The sequence below is a fragment of the Netta rufina genome (assembly GCF_964035555.1).
Source record: "Netta rufina genome assembly, chromosome: 23".
Lineage (NCBI taxonomy): Eukaryota > Metazoa > Chordata > Aves > Anseriformes > Anatidae > Netta > Netta rufina.
This window is the reverse complement of record NC_140147.1, coordinates 6983573-6997092: the sequence shown is the minus strand read 5'-3', so window position 1 is coordinate 6997092 and position 13520 is coordinate 6983573. Positions and strand designations below refer to the sequence as shown.

At 47.2% G+C, this 13520-nt stretch overlaps 2 protein-coding genes across 2 annotated transcripts; one reads left to right on the top strand and one right to left on the bottom strand.

Moving 5' to 3' along the window:
• Positions 1–1822: 1822 nt before the first annotated feature.
• On the bottom strand, positions 1823–7655 carry SMPDL3B (sphingomyelin phosphodiesterase acid like 3B; the record flags this gene model as incomplete). Its single annotated transcript, XM_084300600.1, is given in 8 exon segments — positions 1823–1855; positions 1857–2198; positions 3316–3449; positions 4032–4212; positions 4360–4532; positions 5113–5256; positions 5810–5907; positions 7342–7655. Coding segments are annotated over 8 exon segments (1419 nt in total).
• A 295-nt stretch (positions 7656–7950) lies between these two features.
• Positions 7951–12772, top strand: RPA2 (replication protein A2). The gene is made up of 9 exons (XM_084300836.1): positions 7951–8012; positions 8142–8236; positions 8332–8433; positions 8548–8661; positions 9646–9720; positions 10353–10466; positions 10790–10900; positions 11075–11169; positions 11943–12772. The coding sequence occupies exons 1-9, from the start codon at positions 7997–7999 to the stop codon at positions 12025–12027; spliced, it is 807 nt and encodes a 268-aa protein (XP_084156962.1). The 5' UTR covers positions 7951–7996; the 3' UTR covers positions 12028–12772.
• The last annotated feature ends 748 nt before the right edge of the window (positions 12773–13520 follow it).

Genomic DNA, 13520 nt, shown 5'->3' with positions numbered 1-13520 from the left:
TCCTCGGCTCTGCTGCTTCCCCCCCGTGACAAAGAAGCGCAGCCTTGGCGGTGCTGGGCGGCACGTTTTTGTTTCCCCATGAACTTTTTAGTCCTTCCCCCCACTTAGTCCGTACGCAGCAGCTGATTTACAGTAGGCTTGTCACTGGGACCCTGTCACGTCCCAGCACAACTTGCCCCGAGCACGCCCCAGGGCACCTGTTCTCTGCACCCCACCCAGCCCGGCCCCGCAGGCACTGCTGCCTCCCCGCGCTGCGGCCCCGGCTGCTTTCCCCCTACCACCCCTCCCAGCCCACTTCAGGAAGCTGCAAAACAGATCATGGGACAGACAGAAATCAGAGCAGTGGGTCTGAAGTACTGACACTTGCAATCCTGATGCAAACAGTATGATTTTCAGGACACAGCAAAACCTAGAAATGCTCGCAGTCCGCTAGCATTCCCTTTCAGGTCCTGCAGGGCAGATGCTCACAGAGGGCCTGGGCCATTACAAGGACTCCAACACCAAACCAGCTGTCCCAGGACTGGCTGGAAGTGACCATCCCGACGGTCTGATAGAGCAGACATCTGCATCCCTCCATCCTTGGCACCTGTATGTGCTGTGACACTGGTCCTGTATACACTCCTGGGCTGTACCGGGGTAAATACCAACTTCTGCCAAGCTGCAGCTTTGCAGAAGGCCGTTCCTCCTGTGTCCTTGTTTCTGTTCCACTGCCACTTCTCTTATGGGCCTGACACCACACCCACATGCCTAACCTACACAGCTCAGCTCACAGGTGACTGGTTTCATCCTTCCTTTTGCAGCTCTTTCCATTCTTTGAACCTCCTCCAGCAAAATGGTTTGCAGGTACCATGCAGACAGCCTGCAAGAGTAGCCTAGGACTGCACTGATACAGCAGGATGCTCAGTCCATATACAGCACCCTACTGCATTACAAGCAACACCCTACTGCCTTACAAGCTCCTGCTCACTGCAGACCCCTGGAATCTGCATTTTACAGAGTATTTCTTCACTGGCTCATCCACTTGTACCTGGAGGGTACAGAATTACTTTGTATTTGTTCCCTTGTGGTTCTTACGGAAGCTGAGCAAAGCCCAAAGCGGGCAAATTACCAAATCATTAAGTCTCTCTTAACAGCGAAGTAGTCAATGTCAGTTTGCAATGCCCAGCTTTGCAAAAAGTTAGAAAATAAGTGTATGAGAGTTATCAGAACACAGAAGGTACTTGGAAAAAAATAAAAATAAAATCAAGCTTATATTGGAAGCATATCTTGGACACTGACATATGAATGTCATAGCCTAAACTTTTTTGAAATTCATACACTGTAAAAGGAAGCACTAACCCCACCTGGCTTTGCTCACAAACCAGAGGGAAAGCTGCTGCTGTACAAGGCCACCAAAACTTTTCAGGCCACCTTTTCTGCCATCTTTTCAGCAGAGGAGTGTGTGCCAAAATGAAGAATTCAGCTGGCAGCAGGCTCCTCAGGAGCATGTGGCAGCTCACAGTTCTCATACATTCAGAAGGCAAGTTAAACTTCATGGGGAGGCCTGGACTTCATCTGATTTCTGCAACTACCTCAGAAGTCGCAGTGGAAGGAAGACAAACTCTCTGATGCATGTCAGTCTGGCACAAAAAGGCAACACAGCAATCACTGATACATAGAGCCTTTCTAGAAGCGGTCTAATCGACATCGTAGAACTTTTATTAAAAGACGCTGATTTTGTCTTAGTTTCCAAATAAGTTCTCAATTCCAAAAGCATTCACGATTGCTAATTCACTGTGAATCACTGTGAAACTGTCCTCTCCTCATTCATTCTTGATCTAACTCATGAGACTGCTTGCTGGGGACTGAAGAGCCCCTAAGAGCAAGCAGAGTAATAAAAGGCAAACACTGGTGATGGCAGTAGTAGAGCTGTTGGCTTTAACGCACTCATTGTATCTCATAAAATCGATTTCTCTGATGGCACAAACATGGTCAACACGGCAGTCCTCCCCACACAGGTCGAGGTCATATTTGACAGAATTAAACTCATAATATTGCTGTAGGTACTTTGCATCCTTCGATATCCTCTCTAGCACTGTCTGCATGGAGTGTGCAGAGCCATCTGGGATTTGGAAGGCTTTCGTCAGCCTATACTCTTCCTCCCATATTGGGCCCATCATATTGGCATGTGTTAAGTTCAAGTAGTAAGTCACCATATCCTGCAGAGTGAGAAAAACCGAACAAAGACAAATCAGGAGAGGATCAGCCCTTGAGTGAAATGTTTGCCTAGGATGCTATCAGCCCCTTCTCCCAGATGCCAGTGCGTAACAGAGTGAAGCATATTCACAGATTGGCAGCAAGTAACACATCTCCCAGCCCAATGAGGGGCGAGCCATCTCCCAGCAGGGGCTTTCTATCAACATGTGAACCTGGGGATAGACGATGCAGGTGAGAGCCTCCAGAACACACCACAAAAGCAGCATTATCCCATTCACTATTTCATAAGGAATGAAGGGATGGCTTTTCTTTGTCTGATTTTTATTTCCAAATATCAGGAATATTGTGCCTGGCCTACTTTAAAATCACTCTGGTATATATCTTCAACACAGTTCACTGGCAGAGCTGAGGCCTGGAGTAGTGTAACTTACTGAATTAAATTATTTTCTCAAACATGAGCAATGTAAAGAATAAAGTTTTTCAAAAGTTCTGTTCTCAGTCTCTTGCCCTTTTTCTCTCAGCTTCACTAGCTCCCTTGCCTTATACAGTGTATTTTAGGACAGACAAGAATAAATTTCTTATCCTATCCAGAGCTGCTTTAACCCATTGCAAAGAAAGGCACAAAACACCATTCACAAGTAAGAGACAAATCAAACAGAAGCAGACCCTGCAATTCACCTGAATTCAGATCCCATTATAAATGAATCAATTCAGCAGTTAGGAGGGACCCAAATAAGCTTCTAGACAGTTCATATGTTTTCGAGGGGGGTCAACACGTCTGTCAGTTCCCAAAGAGAAGTCCTGTGATCCATATTGCTTGCATGGTAAAGCAAGTATCAAAGGAGACTAACTAAAGACACAAAGAACATAGCAAAGTCTGTCCTGTGCTGGTCTGGACTGCATTCCAGCAGGAGGCCTGGACCAGCTGAATGTGGCCACTTTGCCTTCACTCACTGACGCTCTTACTAAAACTTTGTGCTAGCTACAAGACTGAAGTATCTGGTTAGAGGTTGTCTCTGGCAAAGCCTCTTTTATTCTGTAGTTCTGCCTGTTTAAACCACAGGGAGGAATTAAAACACCCTTCTAAACTGCAGTGCAAAGTACAAAGGGATCACCTACCTGTACTTGAAGTGTGTCGGGATCATAGTCAATCACCCGGATCCCAGGGTTGTTGGCTCCATTGTTCACTCCAGGTAATGTTGTTTTCCAGGGAGTCACTCCAGGGGCCAAGAACATGACATTGATTGGAGAACCTTAATGAAAAGGCAAAACAAACCATGAATCTGAGACCCCAGCTTGTATCAGACACTGCCCAGACTACAGTGAGCATCTCAGGAACAGATCACCCTGCAAACAGCTTTGTCACCAGCCTTAGTTCCAACAGTGCATGCCTGAAGTGTGTGCATGTTGAACAGCATGAGAAATTGAACATGGGACTGCTGCAACTAAGAAGAGGCTTTCCACAGCTGTAGAAGACCCTTATGGTGAGGGGTGCACAAGAGAACCACACTCAAAGGCCACCCAGAGCACTACCAACAAACACAATGCAAAGGTTCATAATTGCTCCCTTACATCTCAGCTAATGTCCAAAGCCCATCAATATGGAGTAAGATCAGCAGCGTGGCATCAACAGAAAACTACAGAATTTGAGGGGAAACAGGGAGGAGAGCAGGAGATACAGGTTGGGGGTAAGGATCATGGCCATTGTTGTGTTTTGTTGACCGAAGCATTTTACAAAATTTTTTAGAAAGTAAGATAAAAACAAGCTTCTTCTGGCTTCCCAGCTGTATTTGGCTAGCAGTCACTGAAAAGATGTGGGTGACCAGAACCAGTACCTGTATCACTGTAAAACATCCGAAAGCTGTCTGTGTGATGGTGTCCAAAAAACTGGGCAGCAATCACTCCGTGGTGCTTCTGCACAATTTTCAAGTATCGTTTATTAAAATCACTCTGGAACCAGGGCTTGCCTCGTTTCTTCTCAAAGAAACCAGGAGGGATGTGCCCCACAATGTAGACCTACAAAAGTGAACAGACACACTGAACACAGAGCCCATACTTCCTACAGAGCACTGGCTGGCAGTGACTGAACAGAGGGGAGCATCAGGGGCAAGAAGAGCTTCCATGCTGGGAGAAGCCCTCTGCGAAGTTTGTTTATTTTAATACCATTTCTTCTGCTTTAGAGGCATTGGTCAGCGTTTCTTCCAGCCACTGAAACTGCCCTCCAGGATCTTCCTCGCCAGCTGTCTCATTATTCTGATCATAGTACAGATTGGTATTGAGAACAATCATTCGCCCCCTTGTATTTGGGCAGGGCAGCTTCTCACTGTAGAATGCTCCTGCAAAATGCAACCATCAGGGGAGGAGCTGGAGGTCTGGTCCAGTTGGTTATCATGACCCCAGATCCCTGTGTTTCCACCTCTCTCAGCTCTCTTTCTCAACAGCCACAGCAGAATCACTGGACAAGGCACCAACAGTGCTCTGACCAGTCCAAGCTGTGTACTTGGTGCAACTCTTCCCTATGCATCTCTTGCCCCTCTTAGGCCTCTCAAGAGGAAGGTAGATGCTGCACAAGGACAATGTGCAGGAGCAGGAGCTGGGCAGCTGTAGAGAGCCACAGTGTTGGCCTGTACCAGTAGCTTTCTTTGAACACACTTCCTCCCACCAAAGCTTACCACTGTGCATCCTCTGCAGGGATACTTGCCAGTAACTCAAAGAAAGCAGGAGAGATTAAAGAATAAAGAAATTTATTTTCTTACATGCAGGAGAACTCAGTGCTAGAAATCAGCATTAAATTGTACCCTTTCACTGAAAATACTGTTGCTCTGAGTGTTAAAAGAAGGAAAGATGACTTGTGGTATTCTCTGAACCAGCCCCAGTTCTCCAGAGTGCTGCCAATACAAGCCAGTGGTGCTATACCTGCTCTGAACAGGGGAATAGAAGCTTCATTCAACCAGGGACGCCACATTTCAGCTGTTTGGTTGTAGATCCTGTGCCCCTTTCCTGGGAACTGATTCTTGGGGTGGAAGTCGTGATTGCCCATAGCCGCATAGACTTTAGTATCTAGAGACAGAGAAAAGGAGGCACAGAGAAGTCCATGCTTGTTTCAGAGTTCATCCTCATCAAAACTCTTCAATGCACTTGCAGACTCAGAAAGAATAGCATGGCTTGAGAGCTTTATAAGAGCATTATCACCCACACCTCATACACATGGTTGCATTGACGGGATCCAATGTTGCAGAGACAATCCCTACTTGGAGCAAGCTACCCAAAGACATGGCTTTACAGATGAATCAATGAGCTCTCACCATTAGTAACACTCCTTCCCCCACTGTCGAGACAGATAAAATAAAAAGAATTTTTGCAAGCTTTTTTGTCTTAATGAGTGATTACAGAAACTTTTTTTTCCCCTCTCTTCTGTGTTAACCAGAATGCATCAGGTGCCTCAATTCAAACATGCCTCACTCCATAGAGCAACTAACCAAAGGACAAAGGAGTCTTATTGCCCACAGCCTTTCTGGGCCCTCCCCCTTCCCTATTCTGTTATTGCTCCACACCGGTTAGTACTTCTCATGAAACTGTACTTCTCTCCCCTTCTCTTTCCCTCAAGTCCTACCTGGAAATACCTGTTTTATCAGAGAGGTCAGATTTTCAATTATGTGCAGAACCTTTTCTTCTCCAAGACTCTCGTTGGGGACATGAGGAGTATCATCTCTGAAAAAAACAGAAACAGCATGGTCAATGCCTTTGTCTAGCAAGACATATGCTTAAAGTGATGAGCAAGGCAGAGAACTTGCACTTGTGCCCTCTGTTTTCTTTTTAGAAGATAAAGCTGGAGGTTTTTGAGGGTAGGAATTGGCACTATGCTCTCTGGCCACAGCACTGAAGGAGTTTCAGGGAATCACTCAAAGTGAAAACTTGCTCCACTTTATTATACCTTGAAAAAACTGTACACAAGCATAAGAAATGGAGGCTCACCCTACTTCAGAACATTTAATAGATGCTACAGCTGATCGGAGATCATAAAAGAGAAAGCATTTTGCAATCTCAGGGCAAAATTTGATCAGCAATAGGGAAACAAGTCTGTTTGTACTCAAGATAACAGCAGGATAACAACTCTTTCAGTAAAAATGAAACAAATGGATGCCTTCATTAATGCAGCAATCATTGAGATCTGGCAGACGCACACTCCAGTAGTTTCACTAATACGCTTACGGCATTTGCAGATGATGCTGGGCTATCAAGGACTACAAGCCAGCCCATCAGAGAGGAAGATCAAAACTCAAAACAACGTCAAAGAACTGGGGGAAAATTACTCTTATTTTGATTTTTTCTTTTGAAGTATAAAGACCAATGACATAACTAGTTCTGAGTAGGAACAGTCTTCCACACTATATAAAGCAGGAACAATGAATTCAGCAACTGCGCTGTAAATCAGGACAGTCTGAAGAAATGCCACAAGCTGTTTTCCAGCCTCCTTCTCCTAATGCCTCTAACAGGCAGGGTTTTGGGCACCAACACAAACAGCACATCCCATACCTGCAAGTTTTTCAGGTATTCACGCTCTGTGTGAAGTCAGCCAGAGCTGGCAACAATTTAAAGGAAAAGAAAGGCATGGTGAATCGCAACACCTCCCCTTCATTTACTTCGTTTCTCACTGATGGGTCTGTTGGAAGCACAGCTCTCATCGAGAGGCCTTCTCACAGCCACACTCTCTCCCCCAGCTTCGCTCAGCTCTTCTCCAAGCCTCTGTTTTACACCATAAGACAAGTCCAGACCTCACCTCTCCAAAACGGTTACCACACAGGCAGCCCCACGTTTGCCAAAAATCCCTTCCCGCCCGGCTCCCCGGTCTCTCCTCAAGGCTCCCATCCGAGCCCTGGCGACCCTCGGAGAAGGCGGGATCAAGCCACAACCCGAGAGCACGCACACCCACAGCACCGGCCCCGACAATTCCTCCAGCATCTGCCGGCCTCCCCTCGCAGCCGAAGCTCCCTACAGACGCGGACACGAGCGGTCGGCTGCCGCGGTCTCAGAGAAGCGAGAGAACCGCCGAGGCGGCGAGCCCAAGGAGCCCGTGGCGCACGGTTCCCACCTGCCGGCCGCTGCCAGCGGGCAGGGGAGGCGGCCGCGGCGCCCGGCCCTCACCCGGTCCACAGGATGAAGTCCGGCCGCCGCAGGAGGCGGCGCATGGCGAAGACGGAGGAGTTGAGCAGGCTCCAGGGCGCGTCGCACAGGTAGCTGCCCCACGGCCCCGCGCCCGGCCCGGCCTGCGAGCCCCCCGACGGGCAGCCCCGCCCGGCCGCCGCCGCCGCCTCGTACTCGGGGTCCCAGTGCAGGTCCGTGACGTGCCAGAAGCGCCCCGCCGCCGCTCGGGGCCGCCGGACGGGCAGCGGGACGCGCTCCCTCCGCTCACCTGCCAGGGCCAGCGGCCACAGCAGGAGGAGCACGGCCGCCTTCATGCCGGCCAGCGGCTGCCGTGCCCTGCCGAGCCGAGCCGAGCCAAGGCGTGCCTTGCCTTGACCTGCCCTGCCCTGCCCTGCCCTGCCCTGCCCTGCCCCGCCCCGCCCCGCCCCGTTCGCCCCCTCGCAGCGCCGCGCACCTCGGCGCGGCCGGGCAGCGCCAGTACTCAACGTGGCGCTGCCAGCCTCCCTGCGGCCTCCCCCCATTGGGAAGAGCCGGAAGAAGGCAGATTACGATTGGCTGCCGGCCGACGCAGCGGGCCCGCGGATTGGGCGCGAGGAGGGGCGGTGCGCGCGGGCTGGCGGGCAGCCGCCATCCGAGCGCTGCCGCCGCCGCCGCCATGTGGAGCGGGCACGGTGCGGGCTGGGCCCGGCGGGCGGCCTGGGGCCGGGCGGGGGCGGGGGGCGCCCGGGGCCGCCGCCCCTCGTGGCGCTAGCGGAGGGCGCGGCGCCGCCGCCTGACGGGCTCTCCCCTTCCCTCCCCAGGTAACTTCGACGGCGGCTACGGGCCCGCGGGCGGCTACGCGCAGTCCCCGGGAGGCTTCAGCTCGCCCACCGGCACCCAGGCGGAGAAGAAGCAGGTAGGCGGGCGGCGGGGCGGCCGGTGCCCGGAGCGCTGGGCCGCGGCGGGCGGGCGCTGCCCGGAGTCGCTGACGGCGCCGCCCTCCCCTCGCAGCGCGCCCGCTCGCAGAACATCGTGCCCTGCACCGTGTCGCAGCTGCTGGCGGCCGAGCAGGTCGAGGAGACCTTCAGGATCCGGGACGTGGAGATCTCGCAGGTGGGCGTCGGGGGTGGCCCTCGAGGAGACCGGCGAGGCCCGGCGGGGAGGCTGTGAGTAGGAGCGCGCTCGCCTCGGGCCTTCCCCGGCTGACTCGGCCTTCCTCAAACGCAGGTCACCATCATGGGGATAATTCGGCACGCTGAGAAAGCGCCGACGAACATCCTGTACAAAGTGGACGACATGACGGCAGCGCCGATGGATGTTAGGCAGTGGGTCGATACTGATGTAAGCACCAGATTTGGTACTGAGGCTGCGATGTGGAAGGCGCTTAGAATCTATGGAGAGAATAGTTTTCCAAACAAACAAAAAGAAATAGCTGTTTAGAAAAGTATTTTGGGAATAACATGCTTCTGAAAGCCAAGAAAGATGTTGCTGTAATAGAGATCGCTGGTGTTCTGCATGATTGTTCTCCTGTTTTGTAATTCGTACGTGGTTCTACAATGAATCTCTTCAGATAATTTTTTTAGAGTTTCACTGCTGAAGCTCAACCATTGCTGTACTGAGAGATGCATGCTCAGTACTTCTGCGTAAGAAATACAGAACCAGAGAGTGAAGGAGATTCTGTATGTGACTGTGATTAAGACATGTATCAGTGCACATTGTGTCGTCTTCCTATGCATGATTCCTGAAATGCTGCTAGTTTTCACTGGAGTTTCATGCAGATATAGCAAGCCTTTAAATCTAAATGCATTTTCAAGTTGCAAAAGCACTGATGTGTGGAAGTAAAGAAAAAGCTGTTGCTCTTCCTGCCATATTTTTTCCAAATATGAGGACATGCTGTGGTTCAATCCAGGGTCCCAGCTGGATCCTCAAGATTATAGGTCCCTTCCAAGTGCATGAATGCAGTCTCTCATCTATGTTTTAGTTGCCTGTAATGTTGGAAAAGGCAATTTTCCATACTACCTTTCTTGGTAGTGTGGAAATGCATTTTCAAGTGAACAGCAGAGTTCCACTGAACAGCTCTGTAAGAGTAATTAAGCAGACATTGTCTAACTGCATGTTTAACATAAGTTCAATTTTATGTTATCAATAAGTTCTATTTTTCATTTACAGTTATATTTACCTAACTGCTCTAAATGGTCATAGGAACAGATATGATTTGTGTTTGCTTGAGACTTTACATCTCCTTTCTCAAGTCATTGATTGTGATAATTGAGAAATGGAAACGTGAATAGCAAAACCTTGCTTTCTCCTTTTCCTCTCTGTAAGGAGGCAGGTGGCGAGAATATTGTGGTACCTCCAGGAACTTATGTAAAAGTAGCTGGTCATCTTCGGTCCTTCCAGGTGAGGTCATATATTACTCCTCAAGTAATGAGGCAGGAGCAGTGGCTTGAAGGATTGGTGAATCCGACAAAGTGTTAGTAGGCTCCCTTTAAAATATCCAGTTATTTGTGATCTTTGATTATATTTTTCTGTGGAAAAATCCTTGAATGTTTTTGCCTGTGCTGTATGAATCACTCGTTACTAAATCAAAAGGGTGGAAGAAGCATTTAAAATGTCACTGTTTATCAGTAAATTATTTTCAGTGGAAAAGAGTACTGGCCACCAGGTTATTGGATGCTTGCCCTGTTGAGCTTAGACCATGATCTGGATAATGGGGATGCTTCCTGCAGCATATTATGTAGCAGGGTTGTCTCATAATAGTCACCCTTTAAATAATGCTGCATGTGTTAAAGCAAAGTGCAGTTAGTTACTAGCCATTTAAAAAAGAAGCTGTCTTGTCCTGCACTGCTTTGCATGATCACGTATGAAAACTTAAGTCCAAAAACTTTGCTTGTTACGTGCAGAAAAACTCCCTACCTACCACTGTCCCTGTTCCTGGCTGGAATGATTAAACACATTCTGCTAAAGCTGTCTTGTTAATTGACTTGTACTGTACTTGTTTTTTCTATTTTTATTTTTTTAATCTCTGAAAGAATAAGAAAAGCTTGGTGGCATTTAAGATCATGCCTCTGGAAAACATGAATGAGTTCACCACGCACATCCTAGAGATTGTTAATGCGCATATGATCCTCAGAAAAAATCTTACGGTATGTACTTCAAGATCATGATTCCATGCTAGCCGTTACTGGATTATTGTTTATCTCTCAAAGAGAGTGAACTCTTGGCTCATTGGGGAAATTGTATACAAGTTGTGGAGATGGAAATTCTGAAATTGTTGAAGAGCTACAGTGAGGGTGTAACAGGAGTTCTGGCTTCCCTGGAGAGACATTGTGTTGTAGTCAATTCCCATTGGTTTCTTTTGGAAATCTGCTTTTAATTACTGTCTCTCTGATATGTAACACTGAGTCTTTCATGCCCTGAGTTTACAGCAGCCTGTGTAACCACAGTTCTTCTACTCTTGTAATTGCAGGCAGCATCAAGAGCGCCTCAGTCATTTACCTCTGCTGGGATAGGTGACATGGGGGGCTATGGTGGAGGTGGCAGTCTGCCGGTGAATGGACTCACAGCACATCAGAGTCAGGTGGGTGCAAGCAGGTTCTCCAGAGACAGCTGTTGCAGTGGATGCTGCTGCAGAGTGATGTAGGATAAAGCAGTGATTATTCTTTGAAGACTGGTAATTCTTCCTTGACCTTGCTATCTAATGCAGATAGAGAAGCTTAGCTGTGTGCTAATGGTGTAGTTCATGTTCTTCCAGGTGCTGAACCTGATTAAAAACTGCCCTGTCCCAGAAGGTATGAGTCTTCAAGAGCTGAAACTTCAGCTCCCCAATGTCAGCATGTCAACGATCAAGTAAGTGTGTAGAAACAAAGGATGTGCTTGAAATATGGGTAGAGACTGATAAAAGGAGACAAAGAAGAAAATAGTGGGCAAGGCTAGATCCCTACTTTGTTAGCAGGGCTGGTAATTTCATGTAGTAGTGAGCCTGAGCTTTTGAATTCTTCCGTGAAACGGTTTAGAACGAGACATGGTTTGTTGAAGTGATGATAAAAGTGCAACACTCTCTGTTTTCAAAACAAGCCGTTCAGTAGCTCAGTAGCAAAGCAATAGGTACCTGGGTGTGCTTCAGCAGTATTTTTACCTGTTCAAGGACTGGTTTTTCTCTCTCTACATCCCAAACAAAATTTTGGAATACAGTGGGGGATGGTGGTGTTTGGTTTTGTTTGTTTCCTTAGATGTTTCTTATGACTTCCTCCTGACACTGAGAAGAACAGTGAAATTTAAAGACAGTATTAATGTCTTATATTCCTGTGTCCTATACTGTTTGAACCAGAGCCATAGGTTCTGCTTTTATCTGGAAAAAAAAATGCTGAGAGTTGTGGCCTTCTCTGTTCTTAGAGACTGAGAATTGCTGGGGGATCATACTGACATAGCTTTCAAAATCTTTCTGTACCTACTAATTTGTGAAGCAGCTTTTTCAGTGCTAAAAAGATACAGTCACTGGGAGCATCCCTTGGAAGATGCTGGAAGGGAACAGTGGGAAAGGGGTGCTGTAGAAAGGAAATACCTGAGAGAAAAGTGTTGACGTGGACTGCTTAGCAATTGACTTTTTTTTTTCTTCAAAGGCAAGCAGTTGAATTCCTTAGCAGTGAGGGACACATCTACTCCACTGTGGATGATGATCACTATAAGTCTACGGATGCTGAGTGAAGTTCTTTCCAGCTGGATTTGTTTTTAAGCAAATGCTTGTCTATGTTTCAAGTTAACCTGTCAAGCTTTGCAATGTGGAAGGTGATCTTTTCTCTTTCTAGCCTGTAAGAGTCACAGTTATTCTGTGAGTGCCTACACGTTGGAACTCAAGGACAAGCAGAACATGTAGGAGGATTTTGTTGACTGGACTTGATTACTGTGCCGTGACCATGTGATGGAAGCATAAGCGAATATGGGAAAACTGAACTCAAAGCTTCAGAGCCTTCAGTTTGTTTTTGTCTCTTAGTAGAATGACTGTTAGAAAAAAAACTCTTTCTAATCTTGTTGTGGGCAGATTGACTTTTGCTCCTAGAGCTGTTTCTACTACCACACATTTCATTCCATTTAATTCACAAAGTGGGTAGCCAAGCTTAATATTCCACTGTGTACAGTAATCATGACTAGATTTGTAATTAGTTTAGTTTGTGCATTTAAATCTATATTTGTACTATGAGGTAATCTTATTACTGGAGCTTTTGAATTTTATATCCAATAAAAATTTAACTTGGCTAGTCTTGCATGCTTCTGTAGCTCTAGAGGCTTTTGTTCTTCCCTAAAGAAAGAAAACATAGGTGCTGATAAAACTTAGATGTGTGGGTAAAAGCATAGCCCATGCTTTCTGAGGATTTAGTCAACTATACTTATTTCTTTTAAAACTGGTTTAAATTTTCTTAACTTGGTAAGTTGGTTTAAAATGTCAAACTGATAAGAACATCTGGACATGAAAACATTAAATAATTCTACTACTGAAAGAAGAAACTACAAGTTGTATCAGTGTTCTAAATGGAGCCAGGATCATTTCTGCCACCAAAAGCACTTTAGCTGAAGCTGAAATTAGTTATATATCATGTAACAAGTTGTAGTGGGATTTGTTTGTTTAAGACATTACAGAGGAAAACACTGAGTTAGGAAGCAGCAATGTGGATAGTGGTGCTGCATCGGTGTGGAGTTAACAAATTTGCAACTCCTTTCTCTACAATCCTGTTTTGCTCAGAGAGGCAGCATGCTGTTGACAGCTGCTTCAGAATATCTGTTCTCATTCATGACGTACTTCCTGTTGTATAAAATGCAAAGCTGAAAACTACCTCCTGGGAATTGTTTTGCAATTGTCAATGGGAATGTTTGAGTAGTTAATAAATATTCAGAAGCATTGTTCACAATGAACCTGTAAAGAACATAGCTGGTCTCACAAAGAGGATGCAAGGTTTCTGTGGCAAATGTGTTTAGCATTGTGGAAAAGCAGGACCTGGGATCTTTCAAGCTGAACGCTGATAAAACTGAAATGTGCTTGCTGCCCACCAGGTGGGAGCCTGGTTTGCTGCACTGTGTTGACCTGTCCTTTGAGAGCTGCTTGCTGCTTTCACCATAGTATGGGACCTCTTGGAGAATGCATGTGCAGTTGAGGGCTTGTGCTCCCTGCTTGTCAGCTGGCTTCCATGGGAGTTGCAAGCTAT

Bases quoted from the DNA above. Each gene is read 5' to 3' on its own strand.
- RPA2 (XM_084300836.1), top strand. The intron at 8,237-8,331 runs GTAGGCGGGCGG...CTCCCCTCGCAG, and splicing joins CCCAGGCGGAGAAGAAGCAG to CGCGCCCGCTCGCAGAACAT. The intron at 10,467-10,789 runs GTATGTACTTCA...TTGTAATTGCAG, and splicing joins TCCTCAGAAAAAATCTTACG to GCAGCATCAAGAGCGCCTCA.